Source organism: Manis javanica, chromosome 9 (genome assembly GCF_040802235.1).
Source record: "Manis javanica isolate MJ-LG chromosome 9, MJ_LKY, whole genome shotgun sequence".
Lineage (NCBI taxonomy): Eukaryota > Metazoa > Chordata > Mammalia > Pholidota > Manidae > Manis > Manis javanica.
Window position 1 is genome coordinate 76,251,106 of NC_133164.1, and position 19,385 is coordinate 76,270,490.

Sequence of the window (19,385 nt, forward strand, 5' to 3'; positions counted from 1 at the left end):
GTTTGGCTTAACTGAATATCACTCAGAAAATGGGGTGAAAAATTCAGTTTGTTGTAGTAATTCCTGGCCTTCCCTCTCTCATTTTGGAGATCTTATTAAAAAGAAGATTAAAACCTTTTATATAAATTTTATATGAGCAGGCATTTCTGCTTATGCAATTTGGTTACATAACATTCTCAATAAATTCAGGATTGGAAGCTCCAAGTAAAATATACTTTGTTTAATTTAAAAAAAAACCCTCAGTTGCAGTCATAAAAGCATGAATACTGCTCTGTGGGAGAAATGCTGGGACTTGTAATTATTCTATTTCCCTGTCCCTCCCAGGAGGGACATTGCATAATTTATCACTAGCCAATCAATTTTTAGAAACCCAATACTGTTGTGTTTTACTATCCTGCCAAACAGGTCCTTTCCTGCCCTTGGTCCCGCTGTGGCGATCACCGTTAGCAGTGGTTGGTGTCGTGTGTGGTTTGCCGCATGGCTGTGTGTTGGTCAGTTGATCCACATGTAAACCGATGTACCACTGGTGTTTTAACACTGTGTCTCTGTAACTGTTTGCGCTGCTAGCTGCTACACTGAAGCAACCATGCTGTTCTCAAGGCAGTCTACCCTTGATGATTTAGATGGACCCGAAACTGTTCCTAAAACAAGTGAGCGTGCTCGACCTAGGCTCCGTAAAATGTTCAGCATGGATGTGTCCTCCTCATCAGCTGACAGTGGCAGTTTAGCATCAAGGTGCTTAACTTGTGCATGCTTTGTTCCATAATTGTATCACTCTCTCTCCCTCCATGTCATTGCAAATATAAGTTCTTGTGATGCATATTTTTTTTAACTTTTATTTTAAGAATTGCATGATTCTTAACCAAAGCATAACCATCACCCTTTCTGGGACATCACTGGTAGTTCCCAGGGCAGCATTCTATTAAATTAACCTCTCTTTAGTTTTGTCTGTTAGGAATTTCTTAAAAATCCTTATTGTAAACATTTTGTAAGTATTTCACACTTTTCATTTTCAAAGAAATAAGCACGTTTCCTTCTTGATTAAGAGCTTAGGTAGGCGGTCCTCAGAGGGAAAATGTGTTAGGGAAGGTAGAAAAAACTTTTTCTTATAATTTCACCAAAGGATACATGCAGTAGGAAAAATCCAAAATCTGCTGCATATAGTCATTCTAGTTGATACGGAATTAATCTGTCTGCATATTATGTGCGTGATTGACAGGAAAGTCAAAATATATTTTATCATTGGTTTTTGAAAAGAATATTGTAACACAGTAGCAGATATCATCTTTGTAGATCATAACTTGTTTTGTTTGGAAAAATTGCTTTGGGCTTGAGTTTCTCATTAAATCCTAACATAAAACAATAATCATTTAGAAATGAAATTATTTTCGTACAGTCCAAAAGCTCTTTTGGGAATTGCCTTAGAATGGTCCACAGGAGCACAGAGGCATCGGCTACATTGTGCTTATCCTGCTACTAAAATGACCCAACTCAAAACAAATTTCCATTTTGGCTGTTGACACTGGCAAATCCAAGGGTTGTTAACCTCCTTTCATTGGCAGCTGTATGTCTTGGTATAGTGCTGCAGTAGCCTGGAGCCGGGCACTGATAGGAATGCCTCGGCAGTTTGAGATGTCCTCTGGCAGACACATGCTATGCCATTCCACTTGCTGACCCATGAAGGTACCAGGGTTTGTCAAATTCCTTCAGGGCCAGACCTGATCCCGAACCATAGAAAGCATGCTTGTAATTGGTTATAGTCCAAATGAAACTTAGACCTGGTGTGGGGTTGGCTCCAGTGCTGTGAAAACTCCCCAGGGTGATCAATTTCATGGCCTTCCTAGGAGGTGATGTCTAACTGAGGTATGTCTGGATTGCCTTAGCACTCCAAGGGCCTTCTGTGTGATGTGCACACTTAGCACCAAGCCCCTGGGAATATCAGGCTCCTCAGCTATGGCCAAAGGCTCACACAAATCTCCTTCTTTAGTTTCAGGATGCCCTGAAGGTCTCTGCCAAGGCCCACCCACTCAGCCACCCACCCACCCATCCATCCTTCTGTTCACTCATTGACATTTCTACATAGGTGTTTATGACAAGAAAAATGAGTAGAAGCTGTGCATTTGAGAAATCTCAGTGTTTGTGGACCGAGCTCTTCACTATATGCCATTCAGATACAACACAAATTCAGAGTCTGACAAAATGCTGGCTCTACATCTGCCAAATGCCATATCTCTGGATAATATTTAACCCTCTCCCCTCTGGGGCTGGATGATTCTGGGGTAGACAGTAACAGGCATACCATGAATTTCATCGGTGGTGCTGCTATATTTTCATTTCCATCTTTTCCTTTACAGACCTGCCAGGGAAAGTTAGAAGATAAAGGAGGGAAATGAGGGGAGAGATGCAAGGGAAATGAACAGGGTGAGGTGACTAAAATAGTAATGATAAGTGGAGGATGCAAATGAACACTAGAGGGGAGCTGGTAGAAGGAAACAAGTAGCTGGGAGGAGAGAGAGCAGGAGTCCCTTGGGGGTGGAACAAGCAGCCGAAAGGGAGATCACACTGGGGGAGGAGACCAGGGTGGGTGTGCCCATGTGTAAGGCCAAGAACTCAGTGGGAGATGGCTGAGAGCTGGAGAGATGGTGAAAACTCAGTCAAGTGTAATAAGCAGTGGTAAGAAAGAGGCAAAGGATGGAAAAACAGCAAGGAGGAACAAATATTAAAGAAGTAGGCTATTTTTTTTCAATCATGCAGTTTTTTAACCAATATTTTATCATTGCTCTTCCCTTTTGGGCCTGGGTGAGCCCATTTTGTAGAATTGAGAGTAGAATACATCTTGGCCAACACCTACAGACTGAAGCTGAACAAGGCTTTTCATTTCCATGTGCACCCCTCTTTAGAATACACATGCCATGGTGGGTATGCTAAGCCAACTTGTTTTGATTGAGAAATAAACACTGGAGCCCATGGCTGTGAAGGGGTAGGATTAGAATCCTCTGCCACAGGTGGGTTCAGCTCCTGAGCCATGTGTCTTGCTCTGGTTTTCGCGGGGTCCCGTGCTGGTCAGCTTCTGCATTTATGAGACCGCTGTCAGCAATCTCTGCAGATCGGATGGACATGGGGGTCCTGCAGGAACAAGGCAGATGGAATGCAGGGGGTGCGGTATATGATTTTCTCACCTGCCTTGATGTTTTTATTTGGGAGGCTGAGTGGTTCTCGTGAGGCTTTGGGAGGCTTGCGAGGTGCCTGGAGGCTAAGGTGAGGGTCGATGCGGCCCCTTTATCCTGACAGTGAGCCCACGCAGTGCACCATGCTGTACTCGCGCCAGGGGACCACGGAGACCATCGCGGAGGTGGAGGCCGAACAGGACGAGGAGGCGGCCGGGGACCCCGACAGCGAGGGTTGGGGCACGGGGCCTGAAGAGACAGAGGAGGCCTCGGAGGCCTCGGAGGCTGGCCTCAGCCCTGACACCGAGTGCCCCCAGTACTCCACAGAGGACGGGGAAGCCGAGGCCCCGCCCTCCTACAGCAAGGCGGTCAGCTTCGAGCGCCTGTCCTTTGGCTCGTGTGATGGCTCCACAGCTCAGAACCGCATGGCGGTCAGCCCCGATGACAGCCGCTCAGACAGGCTGGAGTCCAGCATCCTACCGCCCCTGACTCACGAGCTCACCGCCAGCGAGCTGCTGCTGAGCAAGTAAGTGCCGGGCAGGGCACGGGCCGCCTGAGGGGACAAATGGGTGCGAGCTGGGAGGCTCGGGCGTGTGCCTGGACACTCGAGCCGCTACGTGCATGGCTCAGTCCTTCTGGACTGCAAGCACTTCACCAGTGAACGACAGAACTAGAAAAATTTGTAATAAGACAATTTTGCTCACATTTCTGAGATACACCATTAGGCTGACTCCACAAGAAAGCTGGGGACATAGGGATCATGCAAATGGAAATCAGTAATTTGGAGAAATTAAGACATTTATCATCACAGTGTATATTATTAACAGGATGTTCCATGATGATGAGCTTGAAGAATCAGAAAAATTCTACGTGGGCCAGCCCCGGTTCTTGCTGTTGTTCTATGCCATGTACAACACGCTGGTGGCCCGCTCAGAAATGGTGTGCTATTTTGTGATCATCCTCAACCACATGGTCTCTGCCTCAATGATCACCCTCGTGCTCCCCATTCTGATCTTCCTCTGGGCCATGCTGTCTGTCCCAAGGCCCAGCAGGCGGTTCTGGATGATGGCCATTGTCTACACAGAGGTAAGCCTTATGTGGAACCTTCTAGAAAATCGCTTGGGTATTCCCTCTAGGTGGGCCTGCCCCAGCTCCCAGAGTTTCACATAGAAAAATCAGTTAGATGGATATTCTTAGAGAGATAAATGATTATAACTAACAGTTATCTAGTGATAGTCACTGTATATACCTTTTCACATTTCACACTTCATACAAGGTAGGTGCTAATATCATTCTGTTTGAACAGGCAAGGGAAGAACTTCAGTGAGATTAAACAATTGGCCCCAAGTTACCCAATTGGAGGGCAGTGGGGTAGGCTTTTGAAGTTTGGTTGTATGCCCTGCGATAATAATTAAACGGTATGCAGAAACAAATGGCGCCAATGGATGTAAGGTGATTGGACACTGCATTAAACAATATAGTGAGCACTTTGAACATCATTTGATGCAGCATGCATATTTCCCATTTTTATACCTAAAAGGCAGTTTCCACACATCAGAACACTAAGTCAATAAGCACCCACTTAAAAATCTGAATGACAAGATAAGGTAAGTTGCCAGCCTATTTTCATCACATGTAAGGGAACAGGAGATATTGCACCCGGTTCTGTGAACCTGCTTCCATCCTGCCTCATTAAATATGTAGAAAGTCACAATTTCCCACGACAGCCGTGAAATTGGGAATGAAAGGGGAGGCCAGGAGGCTTTGTGCCTTGGGTTATCATGGCTCTTTGTGTTTTGAGAATAACTGTTTTAATTTTTGCTGTTGAATTATTTATAAACCTACAAATTTCTAGAATCTGTGTATCATGAGAACTATCCTTTAGAAGTCAATTACAGTACCATTGTTGTGAAAACTTTTCTTTATGAGCCAGGTAAGAAAATTAGCCTTTTCACAAATCTCAAAACACAAATTATATATTAAATCATTTCAAAAGTATTCAGTTCTAAATATCAGTATCATGTATCTTATTACTATAATAAGAGGTACAGGGAAACTATAGCAAAAGAAGACTTTTGAAATATTTTTATTAATGAACTGTGTATATTGCAATTAACCCCTGATGACACAAACATTAGAGGTAGAGGTATGCTTAAATAAAAGTCATCAGTTTTCTCATTTATCCTACTACCTCTGCATACTGCTTCTCTACAACATACATACGTTGAACCAGTTACCAGTATAACTGGAAAGTTTTTGTTTCATTTACTTTTATTTTTTTCTTGAGGAGAACTTCCAGTGAACAATAAAATGGTGAGAAGAGATCAGAGGAAAGTGAAAAGTATGCACATCAGAATTCTTAATATGCTCATAAAGATTACAAATCAAAACAATGTGTAAAATACAAACTTTTCTGTTCAAGTTTATTCTAATTATCATATTTAGCAACTGAATAATTACATAAATGTCTAATTAAATCACTATAAATTAGCCAACTCCTCAAAAATAAAGGAATCACTTCAATAATGTCATGGCTCTGACTGGCTGTGATGTATCTGCAGTCAAGAGCACTTGTAAGAGGAAGATACTGCTCTTATCTAAGTCAATGGTCAGTGAGAATTATGTTATTGACTATGTGCATTCCTAAACTGTGAAATGATCTTTTTCTTAATTTCCTATGTCATTGTTTCCTATATAGAACTATTCTTAAAAGGAGTAATTTTTTAAAAAAAATTTCTATCATCCCTGTGTAGGTGGCAATTGTGGTCAAGTATTTCTTCCAATTTGGGTTCTTTCCCTGGAACAAGAATGTAGAATTGCACAAAGACAAGCCTTACCATCCCCCTAATATTATAGGAGTGGAAAAGAAAGAAGGCTATGTACTTTATGACCTCATTCAGCTCCTGGCTCTCTTCTTCCATCGATCAATTTTGAAGGTACTACACATTAACAGTTAACCAGCACATATTGATCATTGTGGCCCAATGTTCCTGGAGCATCTGAGCATTAGGACTGGTGATGGGGCCTAGGGGCCACTGGTGGCGCCTCCTTGTATGTCTTTCTCTTTTTAAACAGTTCTGTTCATTTTGTGGACACTTTGTCCAACACCGTGTGCTCAGTAATGGAGCTTACAATAAATCTGGGAGAAAATTTCTCCATATTTCTGCCCTTGATTGAACATATTATAATTAATCCACATTTGCAGGAATTGCTTGAATGCTGTACAATATCTTAATGCCTGATACACTAGGTTCTACTCCCAGTTTGAGCCAGAATATCAGAGAGTTACAATTTGGGGTGGGTCATATTGCTTCTCATCTCCATTCCAACTTGTGTGGAATTTCTTTTAGTACAATTGCCCTTTTTGGGCATTTCTTGTCCTGAAAGCATAAGCTTTAGCAAGAGATCACATATTAAATGGTCCAGTGGAGAGCCCAGGGCTATGCTTCCTGTAAGCTTATTGTTGAGAAATCCCTTCCTTAAACTGCCCTGGGGCTGCAGGATGACCAGTCTCAAGGTCAGTAACTCTTGTCACCTCTCCAACCACTGAGTGGGTTTTCTTCTTATATATTGTGGACCATAAGCTAAATTTGGAAATATGGCACTCAACTCAAAAAATAAGAAATTTTTGCATAGCATATATTTGTTACAACCTTACTTTCTCTTATTTAACCTTGTCTCCTTTTATAAAATATTTTAGATGCATTTTATCAAGTAATATCTTTATCAGTTCTTTTTAAAACAAGCTAGGCCTAAGTTAGTACATACACACACACACACACACATACATGCACACATACACATATAACAGTGTTTCAACTTCTGTCCTCAGTGGGCTATTTCAAGCTGGGCTTTATTTGCATGTGTCTTGGTCAAGATCTTCCATCTGTGTCTTGCATCACTTGCAAAGTGCCCAAGTCTCTAAATCTCCATTCTAGGGGAGCCTTAGTTGGGTCACTGGGGTGTGGTAGCTTTGCAAAATTATGTTACTCAAGAAAACCAGTTAGCCAAAATTAAATTTGCCTAAATTTTACAGGTCTTCTGATAAATTACCTGAATTTATCCAATTTATTATTATTATGAGAATATTAATAAATGTATAAACCTTATTTATTTAGTTCTAGAAATGAAAGTATTAAATTTCAATATTTAAGACACGATAGCATCATGCTACATGTCAATTATGTCTCAATTTAAAAAAATGGTTACCAAGGAGGATGGGTTAGGGTTGGGGGAATGTGAAGAGGATAAAGGGGCACAATAATTTGCAGTCACAATATAAGTTGATCACGGAGACTGTAGTACAGCATGGAGAATATAGTCAATGATTCTGTAACATTTTTCTACATTGATAGATAGTAACCACACTAGAGCAGGTGAGGATTTAATATCAGTAACTGTTGAATCACTGTGTGTACATTTGAAACCAGTGTAAGATTGTATATCAACAATATTTCAATTAAAAAAAAGGTATAAATTTGGCAACTTCAGAATTCTTTTACAGCTTTTATAACCTTCTGAATGTGTCATTTAGAAAATTTACATATACCTTTAAGCATTTTTTCTATTTTTCATTCATATTTAAATTGTTTAACAGCTACAATTTTATATTTAAAGAATATAATAAACAAAACTTTAGTGTTTCATATTGATACACTTACTCTGATTTCTTTGAAAATTTCGTATATATGGTGAATGTGTTTGAGGTGCTATTATGCTGAAAGTTAGCTGGCAATATGAAAAATACTTTTTGGAATCTTTTCATATGACTACAAAACTACTCTACAGCTTTTGAAAAAATATACTAATTAAACAATGCTTCTATGCAAACCAAACAATTAAAGCTATGTGAAAATTTCAAAAGAGATTAAAACTATCTTATTTAGTATGAATTGCTACAAGTTTCATATAATTGGAAGAATTCATAAACAAATAATGCTAAGAAAGTAGGAAAAAATCTGAACATGTCAAAATGTTGGCAGAAGGGAAAACAACTTCAAATGATTTGAAAGAAATCAATATAAATTGAAAAATCCTGCCACAGAAATCTGAAATGTTTATTGTTTATAAGAATACATTCATTGTCTTTTAAAACTAATATATCTATAAGCAAATATTTAAGAAGCATCTATAAATTAGTGACTTTGTCTTTTAATGAATGGATCATTCTCCAAGTTGTTTTTTGGCCAACCGAGTTTTGGCAAATTGGCCTGGAGCCCTTTCCCTCAACAGTACGTGTCAGAGAGGGACTGGATGAGGTGGAGAAGCACAGCCTGGCAGTCTGGGCCCTCAGGAGGAGGTGAGCCCGCTGGGTGGCCTTGTCTTACAGCAGCAGGCTCATCGTTAGGGGGACGTAAGGTCAAGGGAGCATCTTGCTCCAGCAAGGTGCCTGGTTTCTAAGCCCTCTTCTGCCATCATTCCTCCCATCTGTCCTTCCATCCCCTTTTATCTCACGTCCTTGAGGCAAAAATCAGACTCTACAGAGCACACCACAATCTCTGGGTCACACGTGGGCAAACATTTTTTGAATAAAGTATTTGCAGCTCTGTTTCTGGGGCAGCCAGGGGAGAGTGAAGGCTCACACCCTGCTGCGTAGGTTGCGGGAGGGACCACATCATTATTCCCATAGAGATACTTGATGCATTTGCGACAGTGGGGCTGAATTTACCCATTGATACTTCAGCTCATGCTTCAAAACCTAGCTGTGAGCACAGAGAGACATCTTGGAAAGTGCTTCTGCTTGAGGAACAAGACATGTTAATTTCCCCTCCACTCCATCTGCCAAACATCTGTCTCTACCTCAGTTAATTAGCCAGATTTATCATCTGCACCCACCCATCTCCACTCTGCTGGGATCAACGTAAACTTCTAGATAATAAGTGGTCTTAGAATCCTTTCCCCTGCCTTGGTTTTCTAATCATTTTTTTAAAAAATATCAGATTTATTGAAGTATAATTGACAAGCTTATTCAATATTTAAAGTATACAAGATGATTTGATATATATATATATATATATATATATATATATATATATACACCTTGTGAAAGGATTCACCTCATTGAGTTAAGTAACACAGCCATCACCCAGCCATCACCTCATATAGGTTTGTTTTTTGTTTTTTGTTTTTGGTGAGAAGAGGTAAATTCTAAATCTAGCAAATGTCAGCTGTATAAGAGTGTTATCAACTACACTCACCCTGTTTTAGAACTGACTTTCTAATCTGGGGGCACAGTGTGTGGATGAGATACCCTGGGCAGAAACCCTCATGGAAACGACGCTGACTGTCCCTCCCCACACTTCCTCAGTGCCACGGCTTATGGGACGAGGATGACCTCGCCGACAGCAGTGCAGACGAGGGGTCGGACGACGAGCTCTCCTTCAGTCAGGGCCGAAGAGCCTCCTGCGACTCTCTGAGGTCCATCAACCTGGCCGCGTCCTCCGAGTCGGTGCACGTGACCTTCCCTGAGCAGCCGACCGCCGTCCGCAGGAAACGCTCCTGCAGCAGCACCCAGATGTCCCCTCGGTCCAGCTTCTCTTCCAATAGGTCCAAAAGAGGTATCCGGCTGGTGGTATCCTTGCGCTGGCGTATCGCCCAGCAGCCTCGTTCCCTGTGCCAGTGGGGCAGGGGCAGGGTGCTTTGTTAGGTGCATGGAGGACACAGACACTGTGATGTGAAAACAAAGTGCTTTGAAATCAGACAGACAGGAGTTCAAATCTTAGTTCTGCTGTGTGACCCGGAGCAGTCACACATCATTATGCAAAACGTCTGTTTCCTTCCCAGGCCAAGGATTTCAGGGATTGTGAAAAGTGGCCAGCATGCTTCCCAGTACTAGTAAATGCTGGGCCCATGACAGTTTTTATATTATATGCAGAGATTCTTCCTAGTGTGTCCATAATGTTAAAAATCATTTATTTTGAAAATACAGTTGATCCTTGAATAATGCAGAAGTTAGGGACACCAACCCTCCTCACAACTGAAAATCTGCATATAAATTCTGACTCCCAAAATATTTTACCACTCAATAGCCTACCATTGACTGGATACATTAATGATAACATAAATAATTAACACATATTTTGTGTATGTTGTATGTTTTATATATTGTATTCTTACAATAAAGTAAGAGAAAAATATTTTTTTCAAACTGTGAATCTCCAAAATTTTTTCCAATTATTTATTGAAAAAAGTCCACATATTAAGGGGCCCTGCACAGTGCAAACCTCTGTTAAGAGTCAACTGTATATTTAGATTTAATCAGTGGGAGCTTTTAGTGAAACCTTCTAGTTTTTTCCTAAGCTGGTTATTAAATTCATACTAAATAGTGAATACAGTCAGAAAGTAGATATGCCTTACAATTGCCACTCCTGGAGTGACTGGGCTTTTGTATTTATATGATCCTGTCTGAAGCTTTTCAAACTTGTGTACTCATCTTCAAAAACACTGTTCAGGCAGATTCATATTTATTGCAGCAGGTAGAGTAATCTGAACATGAGAAAAGGCATGGGTCATCAACCCAACCTGGAAAACCCACAGCCTAGGACCCCATCTAGGACTGTAAAAACTGTTTTTCTAATGTATTTTTTCCAGGGATAAAAATCACATAACAACCCGGGAAGAGCCAGCATTGGGTGTAAAAACCCACAGATGTATTTTGCTTTGGAAGCAAAGCCAAGAAGGCAGATTCCAAGTTTTGAGGCGCCTTTCTTACGGGAATCTGTGTAGACTTGCCCTCTGAAACAGCTTCAAGCTGCCCCCCTGCAGGGCCGGCACCAGGGGCCTCTGTGATGTTTATGTCAGCAAACCTGTAACTCACTGCTGCTTGGTTTCTTTTTATTTCTAGGCAGCACGAGCACCAGAAATAGCAGTCAAAAAGGAAGCAGTGTTTTGAGCATCAAGCAAAAAAGCAAAAGGGAACTTTATATGGAAAAGCTTCAAGAACACTTAGTCAATGCAAAAGCATTTACCATAAAGAAGTGAGTGCATGAAAACCTGTTTTATTTTAGGGCTGGGGAGCCAGTATTAATTATTTCCTATAAACCACAGGAGAAGAGCACAGAAGTAACTTCTCATATCACAAACATCCACTTAAGGCTGAATAAAATGACCCATTATTATATTTTTTTTTTTTTTGAGAGGGCATCTCTCATATTTATTGATCAAATGGTTGTTAACAACAATAAAATTCAGTATAGGGGGGTCAACGCTCAATGTACAATCATTAATCCATCTCAAGCCTAATTCTCGTCAGTCTCCAATCTTCTGAAGCATAACGAACAAGTTCTTACATGGTGAACGAATTCTTACAGAGTGAATAAATTCTTACATGGTGAACAGTACAAGGGCATTCATCACAGAAACTTTCGGTTTTGATCATGCAATATGACCTATAAACCATCAGGTCAAATATGAATATTCATTTGATTTTTGTACTTGATTTATATGTTGATCCCACATTTCTCCTATTATTATTATTATTTTTATTTTTAATAAAATGCTGAAGTGGTAGGTAGATGCAAGATAAAGGTAGAAAACATAGTTTAGTGCTGTAAGAAGGCAAATGTAGATGATCAGATGATCAGGTGTGTGCCTATGGACTAAGTATTAATCCAGGCTAGACAAGGGCAGCAAGACATCCACGGATGCAGAAGATTTCTCTCAAAGCAGGGGGGGTGAGGTTCTGAGCCTGACCTCTGTTGATCCCCAAATTCTCACCTGATGGCCCCCCTGCGACTGTGCCTGTCTTAGGTTGTTCCTCCCTTGAGGAATCTTACCCGTCTCTGGCTAACCAGTCATCTTCCGGGGCCATACAGGGAAATGTAAAGTTGGTAAGTGAGAGAGAAGCCATATTGTTTGCAAAGGTTAGCTTTTTACTTCTTTGCAGATTTATGCCCTGTGGCTTCTATGCCCAGCACTTGTCTCGAGGTATCTTTACCACCTGGAGGAATTATAATACTCGGTAAATTCGATATGAGGCACGAATTCTATTTAAGCTTTGTAATTAGGAAGGAAGAAGAAAAGCTATAGATGTAGCATATGAAGGAAACTTGGGAGGATTGATTATTTCTTTGACATATCTTCTTGTATAGTACCTTAAGTATGTATAGGTTTTAAACTACTAACTAATTTGCACACACATATTAACATAATAGGAATACGGTGACATAAACAAAGCAAATCTATAATTACCAGCCATCTCCAGTGAAGCCAAGAAAACCATTTAGGCACCCTAGGCATTTGTGAAAATTTATCTATGATATGATGGATATTTTCCAACTGTACTTGAACCATCAGACAAATTAAAGCAGCCCATTTCTGGGATCTGTTCACATCCCATATGTTCTTTTAACCATAGATAGTCTATAGTCATGAGATTTTGGGGTGCTACAACTTGCACCCCTCCCAACTCCTGGTTGAGTTCCAACAGTACAGATCCAGTCAAATTCGTTGTCTCACTGTATGCACATGCCAGCCTAGACATCTCCCTCCTCCTTCTTATGGCAAGTCCAGGAGACGGTGGGCTGGATGCAGCCACAACCGCAGCATATCGTATCTTAGTTCATTTTCTGGGTATCCAAGCTAGGCCTTGATCTTCTGCGTAGAAACAAACAGACCCTTTGCCCACACTTTGACATGCCCTCTATACCACTGTGCAGAACTCATTGGAGGTCAGCACACAGTAACTGCTTTTTTTTTTTTTTTTAATTAAGAGAAAGGAATATTATCAGAAAAGAGTACCTCCATAGCTGATCATCTGACACCCTTTAAGTGATCAACATTAAGGATATTTAAAGCATGCGTTGATCTTTGATTTACCAATAGTTTTATCCTGTTAAGGAGTAATCCCCCTTTTCTTTCTTTCTTTCTTTTTTTTTTTAAATTTTTAATCTACACTTACCTGAAGAATACTATGTTTACTATGCTCTCCCCTATATCAGGTCCCCCCTAACAACCACATTACGGTTACTGTCCATCAGCTTAGCAAAATGTGGTAGAGTCACTACTTGTCCTCTCTGTGTTGTGCAGCCCACCCTCCCCTTTCTCCCTCCCCCCCATGCATGCTAATGTTAATACCCACCTTCTTCTTCCCCCCCCTTATCCCTCCCTGCCCACCCATCCTCCCCAGTTCCTTTCCCTTTGGTACCTGTTAGTCCATTTTTGGGTTCTGTAATTCTGCTGCTGTTTTGTTCCTTCAGTTTTTCCTTTGTTCCTATACTTCTCAGATGAGTGAAATCATTTGGTATTTCTCTTTCTCCGCTTGGCTTATTTCACTGAGCATAATACTCTCCAGCTCCAACCATGTTGCTGCAAATGGTTGGATTTTTCCACTTCTTATGGCTGAGTAGTATTCCATTGTGTATATGTACCACATTTTCTTTATACATTCATCTACCGATGGACATTTAGGTTGCTTCCAATTCTTGGCTATTGTAAATAGTGCTGCGATAAACATAGGAGTGCATCTGTCTTTCTCAAACTTGATTGCTGTGTTCTTAGGGTAAATTCCTAGGAGTGGAATTCCTGGGTCAAATGGTAGGTCTGTTTTGAGCATTTTGATGCACCTCCATACTGCTTTCCACAATGGTTGAACTAATTTACATTCCCACCAGCAGTGTAGGAGGGTTCCCCTTTCTCCACAGCCTCGCCAACATTTGTTGTTGTTTGTCTTTTGGATGGCAGCTATCCTTACTGGTGTGAGGTGATACCTCATTGTAGTTTTAATTTGCATTTCTCTGATAATTAGCGATGTGGAGCATCTTTTCATGTGTCTCTTGGCCATCTGTATTTCTTTTTTGGAGAACTGTCTGTTCAGTTCCTCTGCCCATTTTTTAATTGGGTTATTTGTTTTTTGTTTGTTGAGGCGTGTGAGCTCTTTATATATTCTGGACGTCAAGCCTTTATCAGATCTGTCATTTTCAAATATATTCTCCCATACTGTAGGGTTCCTTTTTGTTCTATTGATGGTGTCTTTCGCTGTACAGAAGCTTTTCAGCTTAATGTAGTCCCACTTGCTCATTTTTGCTGTTGTTTTCCTTGCCCGGGGAGATATGTTCAAGAAGAGATCACTCATGTTTATGTCTAAGAGGTTTTTGCCTATGTTTTTTTCCAAGAGTTTAATGGTTTCGTGACTTACATTCAGGTCTTTGATCCATTTTGAGTTTACCTTTGTATATGGTGTTAGACAATGGTCCAGTTTCATTCTCCTACATGTAGCTGTCCAGTTTTGCCAGCACCATCTGTTGAAGAGACTGTCATTTTGCCATTGTATGTCCATGGCTCCTTTATCAAATATTAATTGACCATATATGTTTGGGTTAATTTCTGGGGTCTCTAATCTGTTCCACTGGTCTGTGGCTCTGTTCTTGTGCCAGTACCAAATTGTCTTGATTACTATGGCTTTGTAGTAGAGCTTGAAGTTGGGGAGTGAGATCCCCCCTACTTTATTCTTCTTTTTCAGGATTGCTTTGGCTATTCGGGGTCTTTGGTGTTTCCATATGAATTTTTGAATTATTTGTTCCAATTCATTGAAGAATGTTGCTGGTAATTTGAGAGGGATTGCATCAAATTTGTATATTGCTTTCGGCAGGATGGCCATTTTGACGATATTAATTCTTCCTAGCCATGAGCATGGGATGAGTTTCCATTTATTAGTGTCCCCTTTAATTTCTCTTAAGAGTGACTTGTAGTTTTCAGAGTATAAGTCTTTCACTTCCTTGGTTAGGTTTATTCCTAGGTATTTTATTCTTTTTGATGCAATGGTGAATGGAATTGTTTTCCTGATTTCTCTTTCTATTGATTCGTTGTTAGTGTATAGGAAAGCTACAGATTTCTGTGTGTTGATTTTGTATCCTGCAACTTTGCTGCATTCCGATATCAGTTCTAGTAGTTTTGGAGTGGAGTCTTTAGGGTTTTTTATGTACAGTATCATATCATCTGCAAATAGTGACAGTTTAACTTCTTCTTTACCAATCTGGATTCCTTGTATTTCTTTGTTTTGTCTGATTGCCGTGGCTAGGACCTCCAGTACTATGTTAAATAACAGTGGGGAGAGTGGGCATCCCTGTCTGGTTCCCGATCTCAGTGGAAATGCTTTCAGCTTCTCGCTGTTCAGTATAATGCTGGCTGTGGGTTTATCATATATGGCCTTTATTATGTTGAGGTACTTGCCCTCTATTCCCATTTTGCTGAGAGTTTTTATCATGAATGGATGTTGAATTTTGTCAAATGCTTTTTCAGCATCTATGGAGATGATCATGTGGTTTTTGTCTTTCTTTTTGTTGATGTGGTGGATGATGTTGATGGATTTTCGAATGTAGTACCATCCTTGCATCCCTGGGATGAACCCCACTTGGTCATGGTGTATGATCCTTTTGATATACTGTTGAATTCTGTTTGCTAATATTTTATTGAGTATTTTTGCATCTACATTCATCAGGGATATTGGTCTGTAATTTTCTTTTTTGGTGGGGTCTTTTCCTGGTTTTGGTATTAGGGTGATGTTGGCTTCATAGAATGAGTTTGGGAGTATTCCCTCTTCTTCTATTTTGTGGAACACTTTAAGGAGAATGGGTATTATGTCTTCTCTGTGTGTCTGATAAAATTCCGAGGTAAATCCGTCCGGCCCCGGGGTTTTGTTCTTGGGTAGTTTTTTGATTACTGTTTCAATTTCTTTGCTCGTAATTGGTTTGTTTAACTTTTGTGTTTCTTCCTTGGTCAGTCTTGGGAGGTTGTATTTTTCTAGGAAGTTGTCCATTTCTTCTAGGTTTTCCAGCTTGTTGGCATATAGGTTTTCATAGTAGTCTTTAATAATTCTTTGTATTTCTGTGGAGTCTGTCGTGATTTTTCCATTCTCATTTCTGATTATGTTGATTTGTGTTGACTCTCTTTTTCTCTTAATAAGTTGGGCTAGAGGCTTATCTATTTTGTTTATTTTCTCAAAGAACCAGCTCTTGGTTTCGTTGATTTTTGCTATTGTTTTATTCTTCTCAATTTTGTTTATTTCTTCTCTGATCTTTATTATGTCCCTCCTTCTGCTGACTTTAGGCCTCATTTGTTCTTCTTTTTCCAGTTTTAATAATTGTGATGTTAGACTATTCATTTGGGATTGTTCTTCCTTCTTCAAGTGTGCCTGGATTGCTATATACTTTCCTCTTAAGACTGCTTTCGCTGCATCCCACAGAAGTTGGGGCTTAGTGTTGTTGTTGTCATTTGTTTCTATATATTCCTTGATCTCTATTTTGATTTGTTCATTGATCCATTGATTATTTAGTAGCATGTTGTTAAGCCTCCATGTGTTTGTGAGCCTTTTTGTTTTCTTTGTAGAATTTATTTCTACTTTCATACCTTTGTGGTCTGAAAAATTGGTTGGTAGAATTTCAATATTGTGGAATTTACTGAGGCTCTTTTTGTGAGCTAGTATGTGGTCTATTCTGGAGAATGTTCCATGTGCACTTGAGAAGAATGTATATCCTGTTGCTTTTGGATGTAAAGTTCTATAGATGTCTATTAGGTCCATCTGTTCTAGTGTGTTGTTCAGTGCCTGTGTGTCTTTACTTATTTTCTGTCCGGTGGATCTATCCTTTGGGGTGAGTGGTGTGTTGAAGTCTCCTACAATGAATGCATTGCAGTCTATTTCCCTCTTTAGTTCTGTTAGTATTTGCTTCACATATGCTGGTGCTCCTGTATTGGGTGCATATATATTTAGAATGGTTATATCCTCTTGTTGGACTAAGCCCTTTATCATTATGTAGTGGCCTTCTTTATCTCTTGTTACTTTCTTTGTTTTGAAGTCTATTTTGTCTGATATTAGTACTGCAACCCCTGCTTTCTTCTCACTGTTGTTTGCCTGAAATATGTTTTTCCATCCCTTGACTTTTAGTCTATGCTTATCTTTGGGTTTAAGGTGAGTTTCTTGTAAGCAGCATATAGATGGGTCTTGCTTTTTTATCCATTCTATTACTCTATGTCTTTTGATTGGTGCATTAAGTCCATTTACATTTAGGGTGACTATTGAAAGATATGTACTTATTGCCATTGCAGGCTTTAGATTCGTGGTTACCAAAGGTTCAACGTTAGCTTCTTTAGTATCTTACTGCCTAACTTAGCTCGCTTATTGAGCTGTTATATACACTGTCTGGAGAGTCTTTTCTTCTCTCCCTTCTTATTCCTCCTCCTCCATTCTTCATATGTTGTGTGTTTTGTTCTGTGCTCTTTTTAGGGGTGCTCCCATCTAGAGCAGTTCCTGTAGGATGCCCTGTAGAGGTGGTTTGTGGGAAGCAAATTCCCTCAGCTTTTGCTTGTCTGGGAATTGTTTGATCCCACCATCATATTTAAATGATAGTCGTGCTGGATACAGTATCCTTGGTTCAAGGCCCTTCTGTTTCATTGCATTAAGTATATCATGCCATTCTCTTCTGGCCTGTAGGGTTTCTGTTGAGAAGTCTGATGTTAGCCTGATTGGTTTTCCTTTATAGGTGACCTTTTTCTCTCTAGCTGCCTTTAAAACTCTTTTCTCATCCTTGATCCTTGCCATTTTAATTATTATGTGTCTTGGTGTTGTCCTCCTTGGATCCTTTCTGTTGGGGGTTCTGTATAATTCCATGGTCTGTTCGATTATTTCCTCCCCCAGTTTGGGGAAGTTTTCAGCAATTATTTCTTCAAAGAGACTTTCTATCCCTTTTCCTCTTTCTTCTTCTTCTGGTATCCCTATAGTACGAATATTATTCCTTTTGGCTTGGTCACATAGTTCTCTTAGTGTTGTTTCATTCCTGGAGATCCTTTTATGTCTCTCTATGTCAGCTTCTATATGTTCCTGTTCTCTGGTTTCTATTCCTTCAATGGCCTCTTGCATCTTATCCATTCTGCTTATAAATCCTTCCAGGGATTGTTTCACTTCTGTGATCTCCTTCCTGACATCTGTGATCTCCCTCCGGACTTCATCCCATTGCTCTTGCATTTTTCTCTGCATCTCATCCCATTGCACTTGCATTTTTCTCTGCATCTCTGTCAGCATGTTCATGATTTTTATTTTGAATTCTTTTTCAGGAGGACTAGTTAGGTCTGTCTCCTTCTCAGGTGTTGTCTCTGTGATCTTTGTCTGCCTGTAGTTTTGCCTTTTCATGGTGATAGAGATAGTTTGCAGAGCTGGTACAAGTGACCGCTGGAAGAGCTTCCCTTCTTGTTGGTTTGTAGCCTTTTCCTGGGAGAATAGCGACCTCTAGTGGCTTGTGCTGGGCAGCTGTGCGCAGACAGGGCTTCTGCTTCCTGCCCAGTTGCTTTGGGGTTTATCTCCGCTGTTGCTGTGGGTGTGGCCTGGCTGGGGCTGTTCCTCCAAAATGGTGGAGCCCCGTTGGAGGGGGAGCAGCCAGGAGACTATTTATCTCCATAAGGGACCTCTGTGCTCCCTGCTGCCCAGGGGGTTAGAGTGCCCAGAGATCCCCAGATTCCCTGCTTCTGGTCTAAGTGACCTGTCCTGCCCCTTTAAGATTTCCAAAAAGCACTCTCCAAACCAAAACAACAACAGCAACAATGAGAGAGGGAACAGAAAGAAAGAAAAAAAAAAAGGAAAAAAAAGGAAAAAACAAGCGATTTTTTTTTTTTTTTTTTTTTGTCCTCAGGTGCCGGTCCCAGGCACCCGCTCACTGGTCCTGCTGCCCTGTCTCCCTAGCACCAGGGTCCCTGTCCTTTCAAGGCTTCCAAAAAGCACCCACCCACCGGTCCCGCAGGGAAGGAACGCTCAATATTCTTTGTCCTCAGGCACTGGTCCCACGCACCCGCTCACCAGTCCCGCCGCCCTGCCTCCCTAGCACCGGGTTCCCTGTCTTTTCAAGGCTTCCAAAAAGCACTCGGCAAAAAGAGAGAAAAAAAAGGGGAAAAACGCGCGATTTCTTCCGTCCTCAGGTGCCGGTCTCAGGCACCCACCCACCGGTCCCACAGGGAAAAATGCGGGATATTCTTTGTCCTCAGGTGCCGGTCCCAGGCACCCGCTCACCAGTCCTGCCGCCCTGCCTCCCTAGCACCGGGGTCCCTGTCCCTTTTAGGCTTCCAAAAAGCACTCGCAGAAAAGAGAAAAAAAAAGGGGAAAAACGCGCGATTTCCTCTGTCCTCAAGTGCCGGTCTCAGGCACCCGCCCACCGGTCCCGCAGGGAAAAACGGGGGATATTCTTTGTCCTCAGGCGCCGGTCCCAGCCACCCGCTCACCAGTCCCGCCACCGTGCC

At 41.1% G+C, this 19,385-nt stretch overlaps 1 protein-coding gene across 2 annotated transcripts in view; it reads left to right on the forward strand.

Annotated features, from left to right (window-relative positions):
- Positions 1–19,385, forward strand: part of PIEZO2 (piezo type mechanosensitive ion channel component 2) — a 480,163-nt gene that overhangs the window by 434,556 nt on the left and 26,222 nt on the right. The window contains exons 38-43 of one of the 2 annotated variants that reach the window (XM_037001110.2): positions 568–735; positions 3,292–3,693; positions 3,995–4,253; positions 5,921–6,103; positions 9,475–9,724; positions 11,011–11,143. In XM_037001110.2, coding sequence (XP_036857005.1) covers positions 568–735; positions 3,292–3,693; positions 3,995–4,253; positions 5,921–6,103; positions 9,475–9,724; positions 11,011–11,143 — 1,395 coding nt within the window. The remainder of the gene's footprint in view (positions 1–567; positions 736–3,291; positions 3,694–3,994; positions 4,254–5,920; positions 6,104–9,474; positions 9,725–11,010; positions 11,144–19,385) is intronic. The other variant, XM_037001111.2, reaches the window with a different exon arrangement.